Source organism: Hakea prostrata, chromosome 10, assembly GCF_041222555.1.
Source record: "Hakea prostrata isolate BN-2017 chromosome 10, UWA_Hpros_2, whole genome shotgun sequence".
Lineage (NCBI taxonomy): Eukaryota > Viridiplantae > Streptophyta > Magnoliopsida > Proteales > Proteaceae > Hakea > Hakea prostrata.
The window spans coordinates 49992208-50019628 of NC_142609.1; the positions used below are offsets into that span (position 1 = coordinate 49992208).

The 27421-nt window shown below is 38.0% G+C and overlaps 2 protein-coding genes, 1 non-coding gene and 1 pseudogene across 4 annotated transcripts; 1 reads left to right on the forward strand and 3 right to left on the reverse strand.

Annotated features, from left to right (window-relative positions):
* Nucleotides 1-463: 463 nt before the first annotated feature.
* On the reverse strand, nucleotides 464-3897 carry LOC149003779 (IQ domain-containing protein IQM2-like). The gene is made up of 8 exons (XM_089137235.1): nucleotides 3591-3897; nucleotides 2616-3275; nucleotides 2449-2514; nucleotides 2257-2345; nucleotides 2076-2166; nucleotides 1753-1992; nucleotides 1560-1661; nucleotides 464-1443 (listed from the first exon to the last, which is right to left on the reverse strand). Exons 2-8 carry the CDS (start codon nucleotides 3213-3215, stop codon nucleotides 733-735), a joined length of 1899 nt encoding a protein of 632 aa, XP_088993361.1. The 5' UTR covers nucleotides 3216-3275; nucleotides 3591-3897; the 3' UTR covers nucleotides 464-732.
* Nucleotides 3898-16029: 12132 nt separating this feature from the next.
* LOC149003780 (protein CORTICAL MICROTUBULE DISORDERING 7-like) lies at nucleotides 16030-19246 on the forward strand (annotated as a pseudogene). Its single transcript, XR_016170317.1, has 4 exons — nucleotides 16030-17193; nucleotides 17377-17628; nucleotides 17880-17971; nucleotides 18385-19246. The product of XR_016170317.1 is annotated as a protein CORTICAL MICROTUBULE DISORDERING 7-like (transcript).
* Nucleotides 19247-19322: 76 nt separating this feature from the next.
* TRNAK-CUU (transfer RNA lysine (anticodon CUU)) lies at nucleotides 19323-19395 on the reverse strand. The gene has a single exon. It is a non-coding gene; the product is annotated as a tRNA-Lys (tRNA).
* A 2338-nt stretch (nucleotides 19396-21733) lies between these two features.
* Nucleotides 21734-27399, reverse strand: LOC149003782 (uncharacterized). Its single transcript, XM_089138856.1, has 7 exons — nucleotides 27258-27399; nucleotides 27093-27162; nucleotides 26816-26940; nucleotides 26306-26691; nucleotides 22202-22395; nucleotides 22066-22104; nucleotides 21734-21884 (listed from the first exon to the last, which is right to left on the reverse strand). The coding sequence occupies exons 1-7, from the start codon at nucleotides 27397-27399 to the stop codon at nucleotides 21734-21736; spliced, it is 1107 nt and encodes a 368-aa protein (XP_088994982.1).
* Nucleotides 27400-27421: the final 22 nt, after the last annotated feature.

A 27421-nucleotide genomic window follows, 5' to 3' on the forward strand; every position in this document is an offset into this window, starting at 1 on the left:
AGTTTGCTCAAGGTACAGGTTTTGAATTTTTTTTTTTTTTTTTTTTTTTGTGGGGTTGGGGGGGGGGGGGGGAGTGTTGAAGATACACAGATAAGAGTAACTTATATCTTCAAAAATATATATATATATTAAGGCTAATGCTTACCCATTGTGCTTCTTGGGAAGACAGACCTGCCACTCTTGAACATAAACCAAATCTACAAATAGATCAAGACCATCTTTCTAACATCATTATATTATATGATCATTCAACTACCAGATCCTTGAATTCATCAACCAGGGGCATTGAATTCATCAACCAGAATGCTCCTGGTTCAATGTAATCCCCACCCCTAAACACCCCCTCCCCCAATTCCCCCAGTTAGGAAAGGAAGATATTTGATGGTTAGATTGAATTAAGGAAACTCTGGCAAATTTTATCAAGAAATGATGCCATCTTTACTTACACAGGGGTTGATTGGTATTTTTCCGTACTTTCTCTTCATCCGTTTGCAAGGTTTCATATGGAAAGAGGCAAATCATGTCACTTCCAAGCATCGGAGTATGCTACTCTAAATTGTCAAATTTATTTTCCATTTAAAGGGTATTCAGAGTCAGAAAAAATTCTACAAGTTACATAGAATTTTTGTTGGTGATCTACAAAAAAGAATAAAAAAATAATCTTGAAAAAAAATGCCAAAGAATTTCCCTAGCTTGTCTACACTAACAAAAGAACTTGTTAGGGATTTTCCCTTATCTGAGATCAAATTTTTTTGTTGCTGAGTTTTCTTTTCGCAATGTGCTTGGTGTTGAGACCTTCGGGCTCAAGCCTGTTAAATTCCTTGGAGAGGAGTTGGTTCTGATACTTCTGGGAGACAAGTCTACCTGCTCCAAAACACGGAATTGAAGCTCTGATGGATAGTCCCTAACACAGCCAATACGAGGTCCTGCTCCTGTTGTCCATTTGCAAGATAGCTGCTTTCCTAATTGATAAGAATTCAATCCTTTGTGTGAATTGATCCGCCGGAGGATTGATTCCTTGGGAATTATATCTTCATTTTCTGCATGATCTGAGTTCTGCTTAGAAACCATGTAATCTTGATCTGTTTTTGATGATTCTATTGTTGTTTCATAAGCACCCAATAAAGAGTCAGCCAATAAATTGTTCTCACTTGTGACTGCACATGGATTGCTGCACTCTAGTCTCTCAAATAGACCATTCCTTCTAGGGATTTCAAGGTTATTCAATTTTCTATGCAAGCAAAGAGGCCTATTTGAGCCTGCTTCACTTTTTATATCTTGTTCCATTGAATCAGTTTTCCTCAGTTCCTCCAAGTCTTCATCCATTATGTCTTCCGTCTCAGAGTAAGTCACCTTTTGGAATAGATTCTCCAAGGATGCATTGCTTCTAAGACTTCCTCCATTATGTTTGCTCAAACATTCTTCTTCCTCATCAGGATTTTTCTGAAATAGAACCAGAAATAGATGTAAATCAGTGTATGCCTATTTGGATTTCTACTTCCTTTCCCTACAGGGGACGATGCCATGAATATGATTGAAACTGATTCAGATTGTTTTACCTTCACGTTAGTGAGATCCACTTTATGTTCCTCAAGGAATGCCACAAATTCCTGAAAATTTTCCTTTGTTGGTTTATAATGCCCACTGTGAGGCCACACAGCCTACAAGAAATTCAAAGACACTAGTTTTAACAACATAAAACCAAAGAAGATATACAACATTCTAATTGAAACATTGGCATTTCTTTTGTACCTTTAGTATACCATTATGGACAACCAATCTTCCTGCTGAAGAAGTGGCTCCTCCAGCTAAGAAACTTGAATGCTGAAACCGACCTTTTTTCTTCTGGCCGACATACAAGGTCTTAGATGTGCTAAGAACAAATATCCATTTAGCATCCTTAGGTCCTGCAGTAGTGTCAAGGAGGTTTCCAGTCTCTTTGTAGAAAAACTCTCCATCATCAACCACAACCTCATAAGCCCTTCTTTCTATCTGCACAACTAACATACATTGAATTTACTTGGATCACTTGATCCAGGGGAAAAGCGAATGAAACATTGAGAATGAAGGCTCACCGGACCGAGGTACTTTATGCACTGATGTTGAAGCTTTGCCCGAGGACATCTCTCCACAAGATTGACCTCCTTCCCCTGTCCTATATCAAGCCTGCATTTTCAAATTCCCAAATGGTTATTCTAAAACTCAGAACATGATTTAATCAAATCTTGTTTTTCAAGTGCATTTTTTGAAAATTACCAGAAGAAGAAGGGTTCTATACTCTCAGAGTTAAGCCAGTTAAGATAATAGAATTGAAGATTATGTCCATAACGATGCCTTGGATCAATCTGTTAAGAAGAACAATATCAACACTAGTTTTCTACTACAACAACAACAATAAGCCTTGTCCCAACTAAAATTTGCTGGTATTCTTTAATATCCAGAACTTACTGCCTCAAGCCAATGCTGTAAAGCAAGTTTCCGAGCCTTAACATCCTTGGATAAACCTTTTCCTACCTGTAAAAGAAGAGGAAAACTTCTGGTTCAGATAAAATCAACATGGTATCTATCAATTAATAGAAAGTAGAAACACATATATAGATTTTACTAGCACTTACCTTGGCAGCTCGAGTTCTTGCTCTTGACCATCGTGAAATTGCAGTCTCCTGTCTATCAATGTCGAAGAATGAAACAGAAGTACGTTCGAGCTCAGCGAAGTCTAACAGCTCCCACCAATGTCGCTCCACAAGAATCGCACAATCTGCTAGTTTTCTTCGGGTTCTGAAGCTTTTGTATACTTTCTGCAATTTCAGTGCTGCTTCATGCTTGGGACTGCCTGAATCAAAGGTGGGTGTGCTGGGTATCTCCTCAGTATTTGTTGCTGGGAATGGGTTAGCTATCTCTCTGCCCTCAAAGCTTACGGATCTAATCACTCCATCCTTCATCGGGGTCATGGTTTTATCTAAGATGGGAGGCTTTAGTGGAATCATGGTTTCCATTTCTGACGATTTAAAGCTAACAGATCCTTCTAAAAGCATTTTCCCAGAGCCAAGGGATTTCAGTATCGTGGTTTCTGAACCTCGGCCATTAAAACTGACTGACCTTAGCGTTGTGCACACATTGTCACCGTTAAAACTGATGGATCTCACAATCATAGTTTCAGAGACATCACCCAACTCATCCGCATCAGAAAAAGGGCAGGAAAAAGATATTCCCATTCACCTTAAAAAGACGGATATCTTGTAGAAATCTGTCTGGTAGAGGATTAGATCTCTTCCCTGTTAAGGCAAGAACATATATGAGCAAAAAGAAACAATTCATCTAAAAGCCTGTTTTTCATTAATCTATTACTGCCCTATAATTCGAAAATCATTGGTAATAAATCTATTGGGGGAGAGACATATGTAGGTTGAAAAAAGAAGCACTAAATTAAATGCTCCAAACCCAAACCAATCGAAACCTGGGTATGTTTTGAAACACAGTCCTACACGATCAACAAAACAAATTCACACAACACCAGAAAAACCCAATACGCAGATACAGATTTCCCGTTAGATCATGAGAATTAAAAGATGTATCTCTCAATGTTTTACCTGCAATCTGTGGCTTGAAACGCAGAAACGGGTTATTTTTCCAGTTTTAGGTGGGTAGAGAGGGGTTTTGGAAACAAATATTGCAGAGAGATGAAATAAGAAAGAAGAAAGAAGAAAACCCAAATGAGGATACGGGAGAGGTGGGGGCTGGGGATATTTATCAGTCCAGTAGAACCGTATAGTTTTTGGGTTTTGGATATTACAGAGTGGCTTCCATAGCTGAAGCTTGCTTTGATTTTTTCAAACCTAAGAGGCTAAAATAAACGTTAATACTCACTTGGCTTGTCTCAATTTAAATAGAACGGAAACAGCAAAGAGGTTACACGCTAATGATAAGCCAGGATGTTTTTCCAATCTCGTGTTGTTGACTACAGTGTCTCGTCTCCAGTCTCTTTCGTTTTTCACTCTTCTAATATTTATTGGGCAACTCTTTTCTTATTTCTGCTTGGAAATTTATTGAAATTATTATTTATTTTTAGAACTAGTGATGTTATATATATTGTGATGTGCTATTATATCACCTCTGCACTAAAAGCGTTGATCATGCTAAACTTTTTGGTGATAATCATTATTCCCTTTGTTGTTTAATTATAAGGAGAAAGAACATTTTCACTCAATTAGGCATATTAATGTATAATTTATTCATATACAATTGGATATGAAATGATCTTTTTTTGGGTAACCTGTATGAAATGCTCGCTACCCTCATAAAAAGATGTGATTTGTCACTCGTTTCACATCTAATTAAAATTGAAAACACTACCTTGAGAAAAGCATTTAGTGACATGGGAACGAAATGTTTTATAGGGATTTAAAGCAAGAAAAGGTAGTCTGTAGTTTTTGATAGCTTTGATTTAATATGTAGCAGAGATAAAGTTAAGTCTAGAGGCACATGAGATTTGGTTTAGGCAATTGATCAAGGGATTTGTACAAATGAAGCACCGATCTCTAAGAGAGAATCTCTATTATCAATTCTAAATCTTCCATCTAAATCATTTTGATTCAGTCACAGGTAATAAAAATGTGCCATCTGGACTAGGCAGATTGCTACAAGTGCACATTTGGGCGGAGGAATCTTTACAATTAATCCCATCCCATTGTCGCACAGTATAAGTGCCTCGGCGGTGTCTCCATGGCCCTGTAGGTTGTATCAGTGTCTATTGTGAAATAATGGCATTAACAGGAACCTTGCAATCAACATATGCCAAAAAAATAAATTTAAACTTAGGATATAAGGTTATTTTCCAAATAAATAAGTTCCACCAAGCTGATAATTCATTTTAATTGAAGAGCATTTTGATTTAGTCAAGCTTTTCCTTATAGTTTGGCAAAAAAGTCCCCACTTAATGAAAGTAAAGATGTCTATTATCATTTGATTAGGAAGGATTTAAAGTTGAGATAGTAGACATATGAGGATTAGAAGGTGAATAAACTTGTTGAATTGACCAATGTTTTTTTTTACCACTGATGCAATTGTGGTTGTTTTTGGCCATCGATCAAGAAAGGAGGAACTTATGGCATTTCCACTCGAATTTGTGAAGCAATTATATGGAATTATTTTTAAGGATTGTCCTTGTGTCTTACATTATATACCTTCTTTCAAAGAAAGTAATAGAAAAATAAAATTATTTGAATTTCATTCATAGATATTCACGATATGCTCTTTATGGTAAATGGGTTAATGAATTATGGTAAACAAACATTACAAACTGCAAGGTATATCGGTCAAAGTTTCATGATTACCTTATCCCATGCGAGCCATTTACCTGAGACTATTCAATATACTTATGAAAAATTGATCACATCAAGAGGGTTTCCTTTGTTGAATCCATTTTGAATTTGATAATTGCATTTGCTTGTGAAGTGGAATTATTAGAGGACACCTTGATTTATTTGTTTCTATTTTTTATTTTTAATACACCCAAGTTGATGCATTGCCTTTGTTAATATTTGTCCAAACTCAATATGTGTTTGTATTTCGGATTCTAGTAAGAATGAATGACATATTTAAACATGCTAATGTGATGCATGAATCAAATGGTACAAAACCAGCCATGCTTTTTGAGGGGGTTCTTCTTTTTTGTAATCCTTTGACTTAGGATTTAAAATATATATATTATATATATATTCATATCATTTGCATTTTCAAGCCTATTTAAAAAAAAAAATTGTTCTTAGTAAAAAAAAAAAAAAAAAAAAGGAAATTTCCATGGCGGTGAGGCTGAACATGAATTTCCAAGAAAGTGAGATGATTATAACATTTCTGTAAAATATATTAAATATGATTTTCCAAAAAAAATAAAAAAATAAAAGGCAAAAGTAATCAAGAGTTATAATTGAGCGGAAGATGCTTTTCTTGTAGTGTAGTGTTTGAAGGTTGGATGGTTTTTTTTTTTTTTTTTTTTTTTTCTCTTATGGTGAAATTTGAAGAGTTGAATTGGGTAAGGATAATCTTGAAAGATTCTAAAGGAAGAAAAGAAAGAAAGAATATTGAACATTCTATGAATTTTGTGTGAATGAGACGACCCTGGGCCCCAATAAATGGGTTTGAATGAATGCACACCCTCACGCTCACCCTCACCCTCACCCTCCTGAAAGGCTGAAACAAGATGCCATGGGTTGTGCAAGTGGTGAATTTGGTTAGATCGAGATTAAGAATTTGCTTATTTGATTTGATCATCAAAAGTCAAAGCTATACATATAGAAAAAGAGACAGAGGAGAAAGGGATGAGATTAACAATTAATACATAACAGATGTAAAGGCAGCAAAAAGTTATTGGAAAGCGAGAAGAGTTGGTGACCGATCTCCACCGTCGTCACCCTCCCGGTTCTCAAGACTCAAGAGTAATAGAGTATAGAAGGAAGGAAATTTGCCAGCAAATTAATCTTGAAACTGCAAAATGCCCTTTTTGGTTGGCCATCCATTCACTTGTGGGTAAGACTTGAGAGAGAGAGAGAGATGTGCGAATTTGGGTCAAAAGAGTAGTCTGAGATGAGATGAGATGAGATGAGATGATTCATATCCAACTGTAGTTTTTGGATATATATGCATGGGCAATGGCATTGCATCACCAAACCAAACTATTTTATTAGTATGGAAAATGCCTTTTGAGGTTGAAATTGAAAGTGAAGTCGAAAGAAGGAAACTAAAAAAATGAAAGAAAGAAAGAAAGAAAGTGCGAGAGAGAGAGAGAGTAAATGTGTGAGAAAAGTGGCTCGATCAGCTCAGAAGTTGTGTCGGTGGTCCCTTTAGTGTAGCGTAGTACTTGGACCGTACAAAGTCTTCTCTCTCTTTCTGAGAGATTCGAGACTTCGTGGTAGTTTCGTTCCTTCCTTCCTTCCTTCCTTCCTTCATGAGTTCATGTCATGTGGTCGTTGGTCGGAATCGGAATCGTGAATCATCGTCAATGCAGGCAGTGGCATTTTTGTAATTGGGTAGTGGTGGACTCTTGGTCTTGAATTGGATTGGATTGGATTACTGAGTTGTTGGTGTTGTTGTCGACTTGTCGTCGTCGTTCGGTCGTTGGAGTAAGAGTAACCGCCAAGGCAGCTGGATCGCAACACAACCTTCTTCATGAGCTTCGTGAAATGGTTGACTATTTCTTTTTGGAGGATTCTTAAATGAATAACGATAGGCTCGCTCTCTCTCTCTCTCTCATAGCTGTATCTGTATGATCTGTATGAAGTTATGAACTATGAATCATCTTCATCATTGTCCAGTCTTTACTTTATGAGTTTATTCATTAATTTTTAAGACTCCCTTGTCCCTTAACAGTTGTTCATTTCATTTCATTTCTTTTCTTTTCTTTGCTTCACCTCACTCACACTCTCGAAATCTCCGACAGATCTCTTGGGTTGCAGCGACAGCAAATCTTGCCTCGCCTGATCCACGAGGTGTTACGTTTTTTTTCTTTTCTTTCTCTCTCTCTCTCTCTCTCTCTCTCTCTCTCTCTCTCACATTGTGGACATTGTGGTGGATCGGAAATTTTAAATTGGGATCTACTACGTCTACTACGTCTACTGTGCATTAACTCAAACTACTAGTTGGGGAGCGGGAGCGAGCCTTCCAAAGCAAAACGCGGTTTCTTTTCTTTCTTCATTTTTTATATATTTTTATCGACACCGACTTTGTTGTGGTCAGTCAGTCAGTCAGTCAGTCAGTGGTCCTAGACTCCTCCCTAGGCAGGTTAAATGTTACCGTACAAGCAAAATCACAAAATAAATAATGATAGAAAGTTGATTATAAGTATTTCTATCCATTTCCATTCTTCTTCTTCATCTTCTTCTTCATATATTATTACATTACTGCCACCATGAATCATACGACTTCTGCACCCACACACACACAGAGAGAGAGAGAGAGAGCCAACTGCCAACTGCCAACTAATTGGATCATCAGGCTAAGCTGACTTATGGCCCATCCAGCCCACATATTTAGGCCACTCTTTTGGTACGTAGTCAGACTCTAGTACTCTAGCTAGGCTAATCTTCTAGCTAGACGATTCATTGTATAACCAAACCAACCACATATTTCTATAAACCAGACGTATGGGTATGGTCAGGAAAATGCCATGCAGCCATGCAGCCATGCATCGTTGACCATCATCATTTTTGAATTTTCAATTTTCTGGTCTTAATTAATTAATTAATGTTGAATTAGTTACCAAGTGTACGTAACGTAAAATAACGTAACGTGTGAGTCATTCCAGTTATTTTACCTTTTCTTGTAATTTTTTTCGTTTTTAACTGCCCGCCCGGCAATGAGTTTTCGAGTCTATGCCCGCCGACACCCAGTGAGTATTGAAAATAGTGAACAAAACTGATCACCTGCTACGAGTGAGTGCCTCTAAGGCTCTAACAATATACTTTGTATATATATATATATACCACTCAATCAATATGAGGGTCCGGTCCCACTCGTGTGGTGTACCCAAAATGAAGAGCAGCGAACACTCTTCTTATAATATTTAGTTGCTACCAACCACTCCACCCATGCATGCATGCCTCCCACAAAAATATTAATGTTCTATATTCAACCAATCAATTCTTAGTTGAACTCATATGTATACATACATACGCAACTTTAATAATCGATTCAAACCATGCATATATATATATATTAAAGCTTTAATTTGGATACCTTCATTGATATGCAAACTGACCATCTATCTAGATGCTCTCAACTACATGTGCATGGAAGAAGCTCATATGGGACATGTCAATACATGTCCCTCATCCACCATCCCCATCAATTCTAATGGTGCCATCGCTACTATACAATTTCCATTTCAGTTTTAAATAATATTTTAATAATTATTGTTGTTGCTCATCTCCTCAAAATCAAATTATCACACAATAAAAATGAGAAAAACTATCTTATTTTTTTATTTCCATCCATGATGGTTGCAAATTCGCCTCTTTCTCTTGAAGACTTGGAACTGCAAACGTCCTTGGTAATATGTTTTGAGTTTTCTTTCTTCACTCTTGAAGACTTGAACTCCAAAAAATTCGTAGCATCTGTTTTAATTGTATCTTATTTGATTTATTTATTTTTGACAAAATTCACCCAACAATTAGACCAATCAACATACATAGAAGTCCAGAGCTCTTACCCTTTCAATGGCATGTATAATGCCAACTTAGATACAAAGGGATAATACGTTAATCCTTCTCTTAGGTTTTCTATTTAAATAAAATTAATTACATCATAATTAGGGATTTAATCTTCATTTATGTAACATGGGCTGGTTTAGCTCAATATCCCAACAACCCAAACTAGACATGGTCATCAATGGTTCTTAGAGCTTTGCTCACCCAGCCAATGATAGCAATAAATAAATTAAATTAAATTAAATTTTGGGCATCCTTTCGCTAAAGACACATTATTCAATTCTTAATTTCGTTTCTACCAAAATAAATTCTTTAACTTAAAATAACAATTAGAGATACATACATCCAACAAATTACCTGGTAACTTTGCATTGGTCTAAATAACTTCCTTAACTCGAAAAACAAAGTCATAGTACTTCATACATAAGAAATTCTTTGCAGTCATGATCATCACCTCTTTCATCACAGTTTCTCATTATTTTCAAAAATGGGATTTTCTTTGCCAAGAAAACTTGAGTGGTTCTCACGTTTCTTTTTGCAAGTGTCATGGTTCAAGATACAAGTATTCGTATTGGGTCATGTAGAGTTGAATGCTTTCCTTAGAGGGACTCTTCAAATGAATTTATAAGATTCAACAATATTGTATAATATTCTACATTCTTGGAAGTTGGAACTTGATGTGGCCACTCCCAATCATCCCCTGCATTTACAAAAAGTCATATCTGGTGGCTCTACGACCTATTATGCATTTGGTCACTCACCCTTATTCTTATGGGTAAATATGTAAAACCCAGGTACATGTGCAATGCAGTGATGCACATAGAACAAATCAACGTGAAGAAATCATCCGAAAAATTAATATAACCAGAAAGTGATCCCACGAGAGAGCTCTCACCAAGGATATGGATTCTCTGCTGATGCACTCAATTCAATCAACCTGCATTTTGGGCCAGAGTTGAAGAATGCCCCATTACTACTGCCTTGACATACTTAACCCGATGAGTTAGGAAACCCTAACTGTTCTCTTTCAATGGACTCCAGCATAACGTTTGATCAAAATCTTGTAAACTATCATTCATGGAGAGTCTCATCTCTAGTGGCCTACTAATGTTCATGAAATGCAAGGCATTTCGATAGAGGGCCCCTATATAGGGCTGCAACCGGGTTAGGCTGGGCTGGGATTTTTGCAATCCCAAGCCTAGCCTTTATATATATATATATATATATATATATATATATATTCTAATCTAAGCCCATTTTCGCCCCAACCCTAATTCATGGCCAAAGATTATTGTCCCTAACCCTAAGCCCCTTCAAGGCCAGGCCAGCCAAGCCCATTGCTGCCCTGTTTGACCCTATATTGGCCCGTGGCCTTGATTGGCCATATCCCTGTTCCTATTCCTAATTCATTGGGATTAAGCATCAGAGACAAAATTAGGGTTAGGATCAAGGCCAAAATTCAGAGACGGATCGAGACAAGCCCGGTGGACCAAAGAGAAATCCCACACCCACCCTTGGCCCTAGTTAGAGCAAGAATATTTTGGTCTTAACCCGCCCTCGGTCAAAATCTTGAGCCCAAGCCCTATTCCGGCTCAGGGCGGGTCAGGGCCGTCAAGGCCAAACTTGCACTCCTACCCCATATAAGTGTACTTAATTTCTATTTGAAGAAACATTCCAAAAAGCATATATTCTCCATCAATGCGACCAAAACCTTACATAAAACATGTATATGTACCATAACCATATAAGTAATTAAACCATATATCTTTACTATTTTTACACCCATGCTGCAACCATGAGCCAAACATCCATGCTAAGGATCATCTGCAAAGCTCTATTTTGCTATATAGACAACTCTCTTCTATGGCATGAAATTTGATAGATTAGTAGCCTTGGGTTCTAGAGCTATATGACAGATCTTTGGCTATACAAGAAACCCTTGGGAGTTGGTTCATCCAGAAAACTTTAGTTCTCCTTCAGGTGGGGGTGGGGGTGGGGGTGATGGGTGAGGGATGCGTGTGAAGGGAAGTGTTCTGCCCATTCATTAAGTGCATGCAACGCAACTCTTACTTACCTAGTTTAGCTAGAGCAACGTTTAATAAGATTCCTGAAATCTTCATGGGCAAGCAGCACGTCCATCACTTTAGTTCATGATCAATCCAACTGAATTTTTTCTGGGTTCCCTCAACAGTCTCTGCAGCTGTCTATCACTGAAAAGTTCCTGTAAATGATATATCAGGGTTAATTCCAAGGTTAATTAAACCTTGACATTCCACAAATAAGCAAATAATAACGGTGGATGTCTAACTTATGTTCTAGCTAATTGAGCAGCTGGCTCCCAGTAGTTTGTGGCAGCCAAACAAAAAAACTATCTGCAAGTATGCAACTCTTCAAACTTGCATGCGTCTCCTGTTATGGTAGCTTATACTGACAACAATTAAAATTTCTGATTTTTGTGCTTTTTTATCATTATACTGATGATATTAAAAAATAAAAAGTTACCACACATTTGCAGATATCAGATGCTGCCAAGATTCTCAATATTTTGTGTAATTATTGAGTTATTTATCCGCTTCTTTTTTCCCTAGAGTGATTTGCAATGATTACAATTCTTAATCCTTGATAAAATCTACAAAGTCTATTTGAACATATCAAATTTTACCACTGTCATTAATCAGACATTGATCTAATTCTCAATACGCAGCCTACATTTGATAACCATCCCTGATTGGAACTGGAAGCTCGCTAATGTCAAGATTTTCCAAAAAATTTAAAATTGGGTATTACTAACACCCAATTAAACCCCCCCCCCCAACAGCACGGATATCATGATATCCCACCTAAAACATTTTTCTCCAGGGTGTGGGGTTTTACAGTGATTAAATGCTGGAATAAAAAAAAAACAGACAGAGATATGAAGAACCTGTTGACTATGATACAAGTAGATTGGAATTTATAATACCCAGAAAGCAACACAAGAATGTCATCAACTATTGTGGTCAGGTTGATCTAGCTCCCCTCTGGCTCTAGCACTCTGTTTTCCCCTTTAACCCACCCCACTCTTTTTTGCTTTAAATTAAGTGCAATATTAGTGCTTCTCTCTTTACTTGCATGGATAAATGAAAGCTGTAATCAGAATTTAACCATGCGAATTGATAATCCACAGATGAAGTTAACAAACAACTAACAAAGGTGACAAGCATTTTTATCTCTTTGCAGAATTCATTCCTTTATACAGCTAGTATAAAAAATATGGTAGCACTAGTAACATAAAGGAATAAATGCAGGTAAAGATACAATAGTGCAATGATGCAAATATGATATTTTTGAAAGTAGACAACTATTGCCTTGGTGTAACTTGCATGCAACCAAATGACATAAAATGTAATATAAAATATTTCACACAATCAATTTATCTCCATACAAGGAAGAAAATTCAAATAGGAAAGGGCACTATGTCCTTACACAGAGACAAACAAGAATGTATTGCACTGTGGTGAATGCAGCCAATAATATAGCACACAGCAGAGAATAAAACAACAACGAATTCAAGAAAAATAGAGAGAGGGAGGGGGAGAAAGTCAGTCACTATGTAACCAAAACAGATCAATTCAACAACATTCTTTTCCTCCTATAAATTGGCACATTCTTTTTCTCTTTTTAGTTTTTTCTAAAACTAATGGTATAGATGTTATGCTGTTGAGGACTCATAACCAAAGGGATGATGGATTTTAAGCCAAAAGAAGTAGAAATCATGTGATTTTCTGAAGCATAAATAACTAATTTGTTCAATAAAAAAAATCATATTAATCCCTAGTGCAATTACTCTGGACGGCAGCATTATTCATTCTCCAGCACCCAATTTAGTTCATCCAAAGCCCACCATGACATGTGAGGACATAATGACTGCAATTGTGAAAGAGCCATGTAATCTAGCTACTTGACACCAAAAGATAGGGGCAGTCAACCAACTGCAATATTGGGATATGAAAATTCAGTTTTAGTTGTCTCCCTTCAAAATCAAGCAGTAACTCGACCTAAAATGGGGAAGAATAATGGAGTTGTATAACCCCAATTTTCAGGTCCATTATTGTACTCCTAGTAGGCCATACTTGGGAGTTGGGTCCACACTAAGAGTGACTGAACCAGTGCTTCTATAAATTTTCGTTTTTCAAGCTGTCTATTTGTATCTTGACAGTGATCTTATAACAAAGAGTGACTGAACCAGTGCATCTATAAATTTTCGTTTTTCAAGCTGTCTGCTTGTATCTTGACAGTGATCTTATACCAAAGAACACATAACCTTATGCACTCCCGCCATCCGACCCTAATGCACACACCCAGTTTGCAAACAAATGTTGCATATAGTTTGTGTTGGCAACCTTGTATCAATTGCAAATACACAAACTTTCCTTGCTTGTGTAAAACCCAAAAATTTTTCCCCAAACTAGGAATAGGCAATGGGACTCTACCCATCCAGCGATAAGGACTCCCTCTCCCCTTTCAACAACAAAACAAAAGAAGGTACATGATTCCTAAAGATTCCATAATGGGAGCAAATAATCTACAACAAGCATGCTCTTCCCTAATTTCTTAGAAATAATGATATCTGATGGCTATGTTGCCTTTAAGTGCGAAACTGAAATCTTTGAGATGACATCACTTGTACTGTCTCAACAAACCACTACCTTCGATCAACCTAAACTCTCAAGTCCACCATCTGTTCCATTCACAGAACCCGTTGGCTGCCACATATTTTACAGCCTTGGCAGTAGGAACGAAGATTAAATCTTGGTTTTTGCTATGCCAAAACACCTAAGTGGACACCCATATAAATGCAACTCCAGCGGTGCTCTTTCTTTATCCCAAAAAGTTAAAATTTGAAAAGAAAAGAGAGAGAAAGGCAACATTTCCACGTTGTGCCACAGGTTTGCTGGTTCTGGAGAAAATGTAAAGATTAGACACTTTCTATCACCAAGACGCCCTAATCAACGAACTAAATCCAGTTAAGTAAGCAGAAGAAGATGAAAAAAAAAAAAAAGAGGAATTACTCGGGAGGCAAAAATGTGAACGAGATGCGGAGACGCCTCGATTGGCTTGGTGGGACAGGCGAGAAGCAGCAGCTGTTGAAGAATAATCAGTTGACGATGAAGCCCCAGCGTTCCTGAACCTTCTTAATAAGTTGTTGAATGAGGATCGTAGCGAGGAAGAAGGAAATTGTACCGATGGATGGATGGATGGATGTGACATGGATCCGTGACAATCATGTTAGAGGTGAGAAAGTCCAAAACTCCAAGAATCCAAATAGTTGGGCTTTGCATGGGCTTATCGCTTATTTTGGACCCGTCCTTGTAGGTCTAGACAATATTGATTTGGATTTGGACTTGGGTTTTGGTTACATCGTGAACAAAGTCGATAGATTTCCGCCTTGATTTAAAAGGTATGTAGTGAGGCTAGTTAATTTCTATGGAGTTAGTCGGAATCCATGAAAGCTTGAAAGCTGATTCTGTTGTTTGATCCTACTACACTCATTAACAGCTAATGATGAGAAATGAGAAGAAGGAGGCAATTGAGGGCGGGCAGCAGCCCTTGGATTTCATTGGAATCCAAGTCGATCAAGATTCGCTGGAAATCAGATGCAAAATTGCCACACCTGAGCTACCTAACCTAACCTCCCCAGTCCCCATTACGTGCTGCCGTGCTTTACCTCATCATCATTCAACAGATTGCATTGCAGAGACTTTGGGTAGACCCCACCAAATCATCGGGATCGTGTCGCCCTCTACAAGACGTGCGGAAGTCTACGTGGTTATCCTTTTAACTGTCATGGCCGCAACCAAGTTTGCTTTGACCCAACCCAACCCCCCCCCCCCCCCCCCCAAAAAAAAAAAATGAAAAAAACAAAGTCACGGTCGCCGTAAGCCTGTAAGTATGGAATTTATGAAAACTTAATAAAATAATAACAAAAAAAATTATATTACGTTAGACTTAATAAATTTTTTTCATAAATCTGATGTAATTAAGTAGTTAAAGATTTCAATTTTTATTTTTATTTTTATTTTTTGGGAATTAGTACTTCAAGGAAATCGAAAGTCGAAACGTTGGTCTCTCCGCCTAATCCTTTGGGATTAAGTATTTTAAGTGATCTAGATTTGCGTAAAAATTAATAAACCTGATATTTTCAAGGCATCCTTTCCCTTTTTATCTCAATTATTATTTCTATTTTACTTGATGGATAATAATATTAATGGAGGGATTAGAACTGATAATCGCAGTTAAGACTTGATTTAAAATGAGGAGGTTTAATTGACGTGATCTGTAGGGTCATTAGGTATGGCCGTATGGGCTCCCACTCCGTAAGCCTGAGGAGATGAGGTTCGTCACTTCATGAAGCATCCGACCAGGTCAATTTTCAGTCCATGATTGGATGGAACTGAAAATTAGACCTTCTACCAACAAGAAAAAAAGAAAAAAAAAGAATTAGACCCAAGTACCAGTTGAATCCGATATGCTTTTGTTTGGCATGTAGTGTAGTCAGTAGTGTAAGGGCAATTCGATTACAGATAATAATCTCGACGACGTGGAGTGTGGTCCCCAGTTCAATCCAGCAAGTCATAAGCATCGCCGTTCAAATAGGAAATTTTCGTGGCACTTCATTTCATACCGCTTGGGCTTGGGCTTGGGCTTGGGCTTGGGCTTGAGCTTGGGCTTGGTCGTGGTCGTTTCCTCCCTCCTAGTCCTAGGGTGGGACACCTAGCTACTAGTAGTCTTTCCTGGATACCAGCCTTACCATACACTGAAAGGCTGAAAATCCTGAATCCCCCCTAGGCCCCCTACTCGGCTACTCCTACTCTTCTGTTCGAATATCAAAAATCTTCGGCTTGGGGAACTGCGTCACTGTTTCTTTCTTCGCTTCTGAAAGCGATAGATATCCCAAGGAAGGAAGAGAATTTTAATTTCCAACCCAATTGAAAAGCACGAAATCCTGTTGCAGCTGCATTGCCTTCAGGTCTCGACAACCCAGAAGTACCCTTTTAAATCCTTTCACACGTTGTCTTCTTCTGCTTCTTGGCAACCAATCGCCATTATCCTCGATGTCCGATGTCACGTGATCCCCCCGTTTCATCTTCCCAAACACATATAGAGAGTGAGAAAGAGAGAGAGAGAGAGATTCTCAATCTGTCTCACTCGCAGAACGAGAGAGAGATATACATTCCATGTGTTGTGGTGGTTGCAGTTGCAGACAAACAACTCAGGGACGTCTCTCATGGCGTCGCTTACTCAAGGCGTGCTCTTGAAGCTACTCCAGCATATCAGTGACAGAAGCATCAAGGTCACCGGTGAGCACCGCTCCGCTCTATTGCAGGTGCTCGAGATTGTCCCTGCACTCGCCGCCGGTGATGATCCTTGGCAGAGTAAAGGCTTCTTCTTGAAGGTTTCCGACTCCCTGCATTCGGCTTATGTTTCTATCTCCAATGAGGACCTCGATTTGATCTTCAGCGATAAGATCCAGCTCGGCCAGTTCCTTCATGTGTCTCGCCTCGACTCTGCTTATCCTGTTCCTGTTCTTCGTGGTATTAAGCCTGTTCCCAAGAGGCGACCTTGTGTTGGTAAACCTGTCGACTTGGTCTCCAGCGATTGGTTGTTGGTTCGACCTAATGATGATGTCTCTGCGGCAACTAAGGGTTTGGTAAATGTGAAGAGCGCCGGTAAGAAAGATGGGATTGAAAGCAAACAACATGGCTCCGAGAATGCAAACAACGCCACCAGGAAGAAAGGATTGAAGACGACGAAGGTGAAGACCTGTTCAGACACTGGAGACCAAGCCAAGCCGAGACGAACTTCAACTTCCTTGGCGAATAATGCCAAGGTGGAGGAGGACCTGGAGTTTCAAAGACTGAGTTTGGATACGATGCGGAAAGGATGGGACCATAGCCCAGAATCAAAGAATGCTAACGGCGTACGTTTTTCCAGTTTCTCCGATACTGCTTCTGTGAGTCCTACCTATTTACTTTACGGATAATTCTGATTTTCCTTCCTTATTCGGTTTTCTCACTTTCTGGGATTGATATTTAGGGCTGAATGAATTTATTAGCTCATCGAGTCATTTACAGAGATATGACATTTAATCAATGGTGTGAGTGTGTGTTTTCTCTTTTGCCCTGTTTTCCTGTAGGTTTTTTCTGACAAGGCTTCTTCCAGGAGTAAGTCTGCTCCAAAGCATCAATGTCTGAATCAGTCACCACCATCAAATAAAAGTAATGGCTCGTCACCAAAAATACCAAAAGGGCCATTAAAAAGAGACATGAAGCCCAAGGAGAAAAGTATTGCATGCCATCTTGTTAAGGTTCCTGTTAGTTCTACAAAGAATTTTGATCAGAGCATTTCGTGGGAGTTACTGCCATGTAGCATTCATGCTCTTGGGAAGGTATCTCTATATGCATTCCTATATTTTGTGTATTCTCTACGTATTTCCTTATTTGCTGTAATCAGAATATTATAGAAGAAGTTTTTAGGAAAGAGAATATCCTTTTCGTGTAAACAATATCCCACGTTTGTGGAAGAGCAAATCACATTAATCTGATTCAATCCAATTACTCAAGTTTAACTTAAATTTCAGAATTTTAGTTTATATCATGTCCTTGGTCTGAAATTTGTCATAACTGGGAATGCATGTAGGATGCTTTGCATTATAGAAATGATGCATTTGTTGCTGCGGTAGATGCATTACAAGAAGCTTCAGCTGCAGAGTCTGTCATTCGATGCATGAGGTATATGGTACTTGGTCTTTTCTTATTATCATCTCTTTTCACTGCTTGAAGGCTTGCAGCCTCTTATTTTTTATATGGACTATCCGTCGTACACTGGAGTTTCAATAGTTCCGATTGGATCACACCATTTTGTCAGTCTCTTACGATATTACTCATGTTTTGTCGATGGTTTTCAATTAAAGAATTTATAGTTACATAAATCAAAGAATAACATACAGGTTGGAATTTTATTCGTCCCCCCCCCCCCACCCCCCCCCCCCCAAAAAAAAAACCAATGCTTGCCATGGAATGTTTGTTTTGTTGAAGTGTTCTTCTATTATCTGCCTCAGGGTTATTGAATGTTTCTGAAGTGGTTGATTATCATTAGCTGTTCTTGTTCTATTGCTTGCTAATTTTTCCCCGTTCTCTCTTAGCATGTTTTCGGAATTGTGTCACTCCAACCTGCAGCAAGATTCACCAGGACTCGTAGTGGATGGATTTCTAAATCTCCACCAGAGCATGCAGCAAGCATCAACTGTCGTAAATGCCTTACTGGCAACGAAATCTCCAGAAGGGAAAACCGTTTCTAGTAGTATACCAAGTGTATCACCAGAAACCTGCACAAACGTTACTGGTAAAGCTGTGGATTCTTCATCATGGGTCCAAGCTGCTTTAGATACCAATCTTTCCAAATTCTCTTTGTTTGTCAATCAGGATGAGAAAGAAACCTCTGCACAATGATAAACGCTATTATGTTGTGTTAGAAGATTCTGCCTCAACCAAAGAAGTCAACAGGAAGAGCCTTTCACCTCAGAATAAAGCAAGCCCCAAAATTCAGGCGAAGTCTGTGTGATTTGAGCACCAAGAAGATGCCTTCTCCTAGAAGGGGGGTTGTGGTACATGCATCAAAGAAGATGAGCACTGAGAAGGAGAAATTGGTACAGGGTAGTGGGTTGAAAGATACAGCTTCTCTAGCCAAGCGGCTGCTCTTGTTTTCCCGTGGATGGTTCTTGAAGTACTTGGAGGTTTCATTGAGCAACGGATTTGGTTTAAAACAGGGGGAAGAAAATGATGTGACCAAGGGTCTTCTTGGGCAGCTTAAAAGAGTAGATCAATGGTTGGAAGATGTGGTCAGTGATGACATAGAGGTTAATGAGAGAATAGATAGATTGAGAAAGAAGCTGTATGGATTTCTACTAGAGCATGTTGATGCAAGAATGTTTGCTATTAGATAGGTAGTATGCTGAATTGGTGATTGATTTTCTTAACCATTATTATTGAAAATAAACTAAGGGCGTCACAAACTATGTATTCAATCGAATTTTGTATAGAACTTGTAAGTAATGACAAAATGACAAAAATAAAATATAGTCGCCCACCGTGGGGCTCGAACCCACGACCACAAGGTTAAGAGCCTTGCGCTCTACCAACTGAGCTAGACGGGCTCCATATAATTAGGTAAATTTAAAACCAATTATTTAGATTAACATATTTTGTTCAATCTCTATTGCAAACTATCTATTCATCAGGATAGGGATAGTAGCAAATTGCTTCCCATGCCCTCCCGCCCTCCCAGATTCTATGCAATGGATTTAGAATGCTTGTGTTGTGTTACATTATTGTTTTTCCAACAGTTTCTTAGCATATGTGGGAAATGGAATGGCAACTCTTATTTACAATGATCCATGGACCCCACTCCTATCTTTTCATTTCATTTATGGTCCCCAGTCGCGAAATGGACCTACATTGGTAGATAAACTAATTTTGTGGAAAGCTAAACAATGGTATGCCCCTCTTCTCAGATCCATATTTTCTTGGCAAAAGGTTTGGCAATTAAGGAGATAGCTATAATTTCTTTAGAAACAAAGGATACATAGGTTTGGTATTTCACTTAATAGGGAAACTTCAACATAAAGTCAGCTTATTATAAGATTTTAACAATTCTTATTTGCAGGTACATGATGGTGCTTCTCCCTCAAACATCTCTCATTGGAAGAAGGTTTAGAGTATCAGCATACTCACCAAAATTAGAATTCTTTTAATGGAAAGCAGCCCATGATGCACTTCCAATAGGTCAAGCTGTATTTAAAAAGAATGAATCTCAAACTTCTCTTAGTTTGGTGTGTTTATGTTCACCTGAAACTGTGGAACATATGCTTTTTCACTATTATCATGCTCAACAAGTTTATAGAGCACATCCACTCTTTAGTTGGAGGCAGATTCTTTCACTAGTACTACTATTATAGATTGGGTGGGATTTATTGGTTTAGGCTTTAAAAACTCTAGGAATATAGAGTTAGTTTACTCCATGTGGAATGTTTTGTGTTGGGTCATATGGAAGGACTGAAACTCTGGCCTTTTTACAAGGAGGGTTCCATCACTTACAAAAACTCTTATACTTTTTCATACTTCACTAGGGGAAATATTGTCCATGCTGAATATGGATGAACCATCATCTGTTGGACAAAATCAATTGACTTTCACTAATTAAAGGTTCAGTTTAGCTGGAAAATCAAATTCGAAATCCTACATTTGCATCTTGGGATTCAACTAGTCATAAGGTTTGAAGAAGTTGTTTGACATGGGAACTAGGAGGAAATTTCATAGCTACAAAGTCTTTTGCTTGTACAAGAGTTTTAGAGATAATTCCTGAAATAGCACCTAGAGATGCATTACATATTGCTCTTTCATTACAGTTGCATAAAGTAGCAATTTTTTTTCTGATTGTAAGGCTGCAAGTTTAGCCCCAGCAGGCAAGCCATATCCTTGATTATGAAAATTTGAAGTTTGCTAATAGGTTAAATTCTATTATGTGCATAGATCTAGGAATTTATTGGTAGATATTTTGGCCAAAGGTCCTCGGGTTTTTGTTCTCTAATTAGAGTTTGGTGGCAGTCTCCAACCCCTTTTATTGTAAATCCCTCTTATTATGCTTTTAAAAGAATTTTCCTAGAGAGGTTAATATAAGTTTTATTTTGACCATACCTAAAAATATGTACCATGAAATAAATTTGTTTTTTTAATAAACAGTGTCTTCTCCGGTGATAGATTGGCCTAATAGATTGGCCTAATATAATGATTCTTGAATTGAGCATGGATGAAGCTGGACGGGTAGGTTGAAGTTGTATTTTTTTTAAGTTTATCTTTAAAATTGATGTTTGTTTGGCCAAACACGTGGCAAAACAATTTTGATGATTTTTTTTTGGATGAATAAAGAGTTTTTGATGATATTTTTTTGAATGAATAAAGAGTTTATTAACCCAAAAGGAGAAAGAAAGAAAGGGGGTGGGGGAGAAGAGAAGAACAAGAAGAACAAGAAGAACAAGAACCTATACAAGGGCCAAGCAGCCATACCAAGCCAATGAGGGACAAAAATAAAGAAGCAAAACACAGGCTGAAGCAAAAGGCCAACTAAATACAAGGCCATAAACCTTTTTTTGATTCTTTTTCCTTCTTCTTCTTATTCCTAGAAGCTGGGAGCTAGTCCATAATGGAGTTGGCTTCAAGGTGAGGCGGCCTCTTGTGGAACAATTAATACTTCTCTTGCAATGTTGAAGGGAAGGAGAGTCCCCAGGCCCATGACCAAGGTCGGCTAGCTACTGCTTTAGAGGAAAGCTCGAGAACAAGAGTCAAGGGATGGGGATGAAGGGGCGAGAAGGGACAGACAGGCTAGAGCGAGGGGACAGATACATAGAATATAATCTTTTACCCAAACGTGCAGTTTAACTAGCTAGCATGTCAAGAAATGGGTTGATGCTTCCCTTTGACGAGTCGATCTGTTTATTATTTCCATGGTAATCTCACTTTTGGGGCCATAGTACTAGCAACACCACCACCACCACCATTTCTTGAGCTTTTCATACCTTTGGGAGACATCATCATCATCATCATATGTGAATGCAATTTGTCGGGCTTGAATGTCTTTCCACATTGCCTGAAACCAAATGAATTCACATCCTTGAAATCGGTTAGCTTATACTCTTTCTTATTAGGAAATTAAGAGAAATAATTCTATTATATTATCCAAATCTGATGACATTCTTGCAGCACGCATACAGAAGACTCCGGCGGCGGCAGGAAGTATGGCACTCACGAGCTTAATTAAAGACGCTCACCTGCCATTGGAAATATTTGAACCAGTTCTGAAGCGTTTCCTGCTAATTCCACAACAGAAAAGAAAAACAGCGTCTGTCTCAAATGGCAAGAAAGGATCAAACAAGATGAAATTAGTTAGTTTTATTACACTTTTACCTGGAATTCTGTTGATTCCAAGCGCTACCGAGGACCCTCGGAGATCCACCCGTGATCTCTGTTTCATTCATTGAAGGATTCTTCGAAGCTCTATTGACCCAATCACTCTCCATTATTAATGCTGAATCGTTGGTGTCGACCTCAGCACAACTAGTGAGTAAGTTAGACGTTGCTGCACTAGATTGACGACGACTCTGAGTCTCGGAGAATGTCGCAGCAGGGACAGGGACAGGGTACGCAGTGAGCGGTTCGCGCACCTCCACCCTCTTCTTCTTGTCTTTCTCTGGTGGTTTTCTCGCATTCACTTTCATTGATTCTTCTGTCGACGTCGTCGTCGTGGTTGTTGATTTCTCCGAGTAAGCATTCTTTCCACCGCAGCATACGCAAACATCTGAGAATCCAACAACAGAAATTCAATAATGGATTCTACATTTTATTAATTAATTACCAGTTATAGATAGAACTATTAGGAAGGAAAAAAAAGAGATGACTTTTCAAGTGATTGCATTACCACTTAAAGAAACATGAGAGACGATTTCGGATCCTTTTAAGGACGTATTCGTTCTCATCATCGCGTGTCGGAGTAAGTGGTTCGTCTTCCACCAAATCTTGCCAAACGAACCCTGTCTTGTAACTCCTGCAACTCTCATTTTTAATGAAGTGTGATGAGACTTGAGACTTGAGAGAGATCGACCATTTAATTACAAGTGTGAAACAGAGAAGCCTAACCTTTTGTAAGACCAGGTAAATGAATTCGGCATGTCCTCTCCTCTAAAATTGGAAAGCCATCTCTTAACATCTTCACAAAAAAATAACTAGTCTAATTGTAATTGAATCAGATAATAATAAGTCCGAACAAAATCAGAAGAAGAAGAAGAAGAAAAAATGGACATCGAAATTAAATATGGAAAGAACGAACCTCGTAAATAAACCCCATTTCGATTGAAATGATGAACTCGGATGAGGTGAGGATGCTCGGTTCGTCCCATTCGACTCAGAAAGTAAATGATATGAGTACGCGTTGCTTGAGTGATCACATTCTTCCCTTTTCTCACTTCCATTTACGAAATTGAATCTTTGAGTGGAAAAATATGAAAGCTTGAGAGCTTATAGAAATTCCATTTATATCTCAAAGGTATCCGAATTCTGGTTCTGGTTTTGGTTTACGCGGTCAGCTTTCCTTCTCTACCGTTTCGTTAACGGCGTGAACTGACCAAAGTGCTGATAACTCCACTCGCTTCTACTACTTCAACGGAATCGGGTCTCACCCTAACGAGATCGAGATCAGCACATGCACCACTCTTCTTCTGTTTTTGGTCGAAACACCACTCTCCTCTCTTTTAACTTTTTAAGTCTTTAACTTAAGTAGACCTAAAAACAGGATAGATTGTACACCGATTCATTTTTTCTAATGTTCAAAATTGAAAAAACTATATGTACATTTATTTTTGGATAGTAGCTGTCTCTATGAGGAGAGGAATATTACTAATATAAGTGTCTAATGGTACAAACCAAACCTAAGAGGTTAGTAATCATTCACACTCACCTACATTGACATTGATTTGGGTCTACCGTCTAAGTTTAGGATTCTCAGTTATTCAAGTAAATCAACAAAATATATGATTTGTTTTTTAGTATATGGATATGTTTTGATCCTTGTATTTGGTGTTGAGGTATTTGAAATATAAAATTTATGTTCTAATGTAGAGCGTTCGATTGGTTACTATCCGACAGTGTAATTGACTTACGAAAAAGTCTAATAACCTTAATACTTACGATTCCCTGTAATTAAATACTAGCCGAATGCAACAATTAAGTTTAAGCAAATCTTCTACTTAAACCCTAAACTTAATGTATAAAATATAAACCTCTCAATAGATGCGGAATTACTGAGGGAAGGAAAACTTATAGTGTAACAAGATGAATACTTGACCTTTGTACAAATCCATTAATTTACACAGAATTCTAGGTGGTTCTAATTTCTGCGGTTATCTTTCCTTCTCGATCTCCTGTTTGGTTCAATAGCCTTAACTTTGTACTGGCCAAAGTGTCGATATATAATTCCCTAGCTTCTACTCCTTCAAACAAAACCAAGTTACCCCAATGATCTATATGAATAGAGAGACCAATTTTACAACAGTCTAAGTAGATCGAGCTAATTAAACAGGGTTAGATTGGGCCATGCATGTTTGTCAAAACCCTGACCTTGAGTCCTGGATATCTTAATTTGATCCCCACCTTCACCCTCAATACCCCAATTTGACCCTAACATAATCCTATAGGGCGGTTAGATTGGGTCAATACACGTACACGTAGACAATTTAACCTTAATTGGCATGACCATAAAACGACAAACACTGCATATATAATTTCATATTAATCAACTTTTACCAAAATATCCTATAACTTTGATGGGTTTAAACCAAATCATCCTAAGTCACAATCTCTTTTTTTTTTTTTTTTTTTTTTATCCTAAGTCACAATCTCACCATAACGTAACTTGGAGTTGCCTGCTTAGAATTTTAAGCTCAAGATGAGCCAGGGAAGTTCAGGGACATACCCTTAAGTTGAAGTTGTCTTTTTATTTTTAAGTTGTGCTGGGAATCTGGAAAAATAGTTTTCATAATGTCTTTGTAGTGAAAGTGCTAATCTTGTAAACGCAGAGCTGTTCTAGTGGTGAAATCAACACCTCTTAGTGAAGAGGTCGTGGGTTCAACTTTTGTCAATTAAGGCATCTAATATCCCCATCTCCTGGCTTAACAAGTCCCTTTGTACCTAAAAAAAACAAATGTGCTAATCCTTATTCTCGTTGGATATCTCTCTTATTTACTTAAATCCTTACTCTCATTGGATATCTCTCTTACTCACTTAAACTGTGATTGAAATGAGACTTTGAATGATGCTATAGTAGTGCAGTCTACCCGGCCCCAATATTGAAACAAAGGAAATTCATCATTAATCAATTGCGGTTACAAGGAGGTACGAGAATGGCTACATAAGAATCTACCCATCGATACCAATATTTTCATCCATTGTTATTATACAAATAAATGATGCAGTATGTATGTTGTACGGCCGTTATTTGATTGAGAGCATCATCATCATTTATTTGCAAAAAGTAAAGACTTTTAGTAAATTTTGCCAATTCACACTTGGGCGAATCCGGTGAAATTCTTCGCTCATTATTCATTAAACAACAACACAATGTTGATGAGATTGCTCGGCTCCCAAGGTTGACGGTGGTGGTTGTAGAGTTGAAGCTCACGGTTGGTATTTGCAGCGACGGTTCCGGCAAAGTAGAGATGAAGGCATGAAGCTCATGGGTGGCTATTTCCGACGGTAGTTCCGAAGAAGAAAAGTAGAGATGAAGATAAGAGTGTTGAAGATCATTTTTTTTTTTTTTTTTAATTCTTCTACCTCTAGTTGTTGGTTTCTTTTAGAAGTAAAGTGTTTGTTAGCAGGAAAGAAAAACTCTAACCTCTCACCCTATAGCAAAAAATCCATTAAGTATATGCCAAGATCTTCGCATGGAGAGAGAAATGAAAGAGTTGTAGGGAAGATTTCGGCGATATATTCCAGCGAATGGATGTTAGTTTCGGCTAAATTTAGTCATTCGCCATGGTAAAAAATTCCGCGATATTTGGTATTTTTCTAAACGTTTCATAACTTTGCAAGACATCATTTAGGAATGCAATTTCTCGGGCTTTAGTATAAATAACAACCATACATTAGTAAAAGTAAAACAATAAAAATTATTCTATTATATATTAAAAAAAAATAATCATTCTCACGATATTGTTGTAGTTTACAGAAGACTTGTTATGACTCATTCTTCCGATAATTTATCGAAGAACCTAATAAAAGAACCGGGAAATAAAAGAAATAAAAGAATTAGGGAAGGCAAAGTATATATATATATATATATATTTTTTCTGAATTTCTGAATTAAGTCCTTAATTTGAAGGAGCTTCAAGCAATCATGATACTCGATCACGAGCAATTGGGCTCCACGTACGATTGGATTTAAAGGGTCAACGCATGCATGTATGTATGTTGTGATTGATTTGCAGGTTCGATCTGCCATTATTAGAAATACTTGATGACCACGGGAGTGGTTCCACTAGAACGACTCCGACTCTTGGAGAATGTCGCTGCAGCAGCAGCAGCAGCAGCGGCAGCAGCGGCAGCTGGGAACATTATCATGTTCATGGGTGGTGATGATGGTGGTGGTGGACCTGGTAGTTCAAGATGACTACTCCTAATATTCTTTTTGTTTTTATTTTCGCTCTTCGCTGCTGCTTGTTTCAGTTTCGTTGATGATGAATAATATTCTTCTACCCATGTCGTCTTTTTTGACATTTCCCATTCGAACGCGTCTTCGATCTCCATGTGGAAAACTTTTTCCATCACCTGCATTTGCTTTGGTAGTTTTACAGTACTACTGTTTCCGAATCCTGAATTCCATATCTTTCCACAGAATCTGCAAGCATCTAATTAAGAAACCCATGCATGCCAACATACAGTTAAAAGAAATATTGTTTGGATGCATGATCATGAATGAAAGGCAAAAGAGATAATTTCGTTCGGGATTCCATTAATTAATTAATTAATTACCAGTTGATGAAGAAGAAATACGAGAGATGATTTCGGTTCCTTTGAGGACGTATTCGTTGTCGGCTGTTGGAGTAATTAGTTCGCCTTCTACCAAATCTTGCCAAATAAAACCGCTCTTATACCTCCTGCATGCAACTCCTCGATCGATCATTTTCAGTGCGTGTTACAAGACAGACACACAGAGAGACAGAGAGAGAGACAGAGAGAGAGAGAGAGAGAGAGCATAATAATTAATTAACACAGATCGATCGAGTTCGATCTCTAGCTAATTAATTACCTCTTGTAAGACCAGCTAAATAAATCGGGCATGTCTTCTCCTCTTATATGAGATAGCCATTTCTTAACATCTAATTCACACAAATATAAGAAGAATCAGAATTAAAACAAGATGAGAAGAAATTTTCAATTCCATATATAATTAAGAACGATCGAACGAACGAACCTCGTAAATAAACCCCATTTCGATTGGAATGATGAGCTCGGATGAGGTGAGGATGCTCGTTTCGTCCCATTTGACTCAGAAAATAAATGATGTTAACAAGCCGTTCCTGAGTGATCACCTCCTTCCCTTCTTTTACTTCCATTAACATTAATATTAATATTAAT

Coding starts and splice junctions, on each gene's coding strand:
- LOC149003779 (XM_089137235.1), bottom strand. CDS start 3,215: ATGGGAATATCTTTTTCCTGCCCTTTTTCTGATGCGGATGAGTTGGGT. Junction 2,515..2,615: donor CAAGAACTCGAGCTGCCAAG/GTAAGTGCTAGT, acceptor CTTCTTTTACAG/GTAGGAAAAGGTTTATCCAA. Junction 1,444..1,559: donor TGGATCTCACTAACGTGAAG/GTAAAACAATCT, acceptor GTTCTATTTCAG/AAAAATCCTGATGAGGAAGA.
- LOC149003782 (XM_089138856.1), bottom strand. CDS start 27,399: ATGGAAGTAAAAGAAGGGAAGGAGGTGATCACTCAGGAACGGCTTGTT. Junction 22,105..22,201: donor TGGAATCAACAGAATTCCAG/GTAAAAGTGTAA, acceptor TGGAATTAGCAG/GAAACGCTTCAGAACTGGTT. Junction 21,885..22,065: donor TCAAATATTTCCAATGGCAG/GTGAGCGTCTTT, acceptor ATTTGGTTTCAG/GCAATGTGGAAAGACATTCA.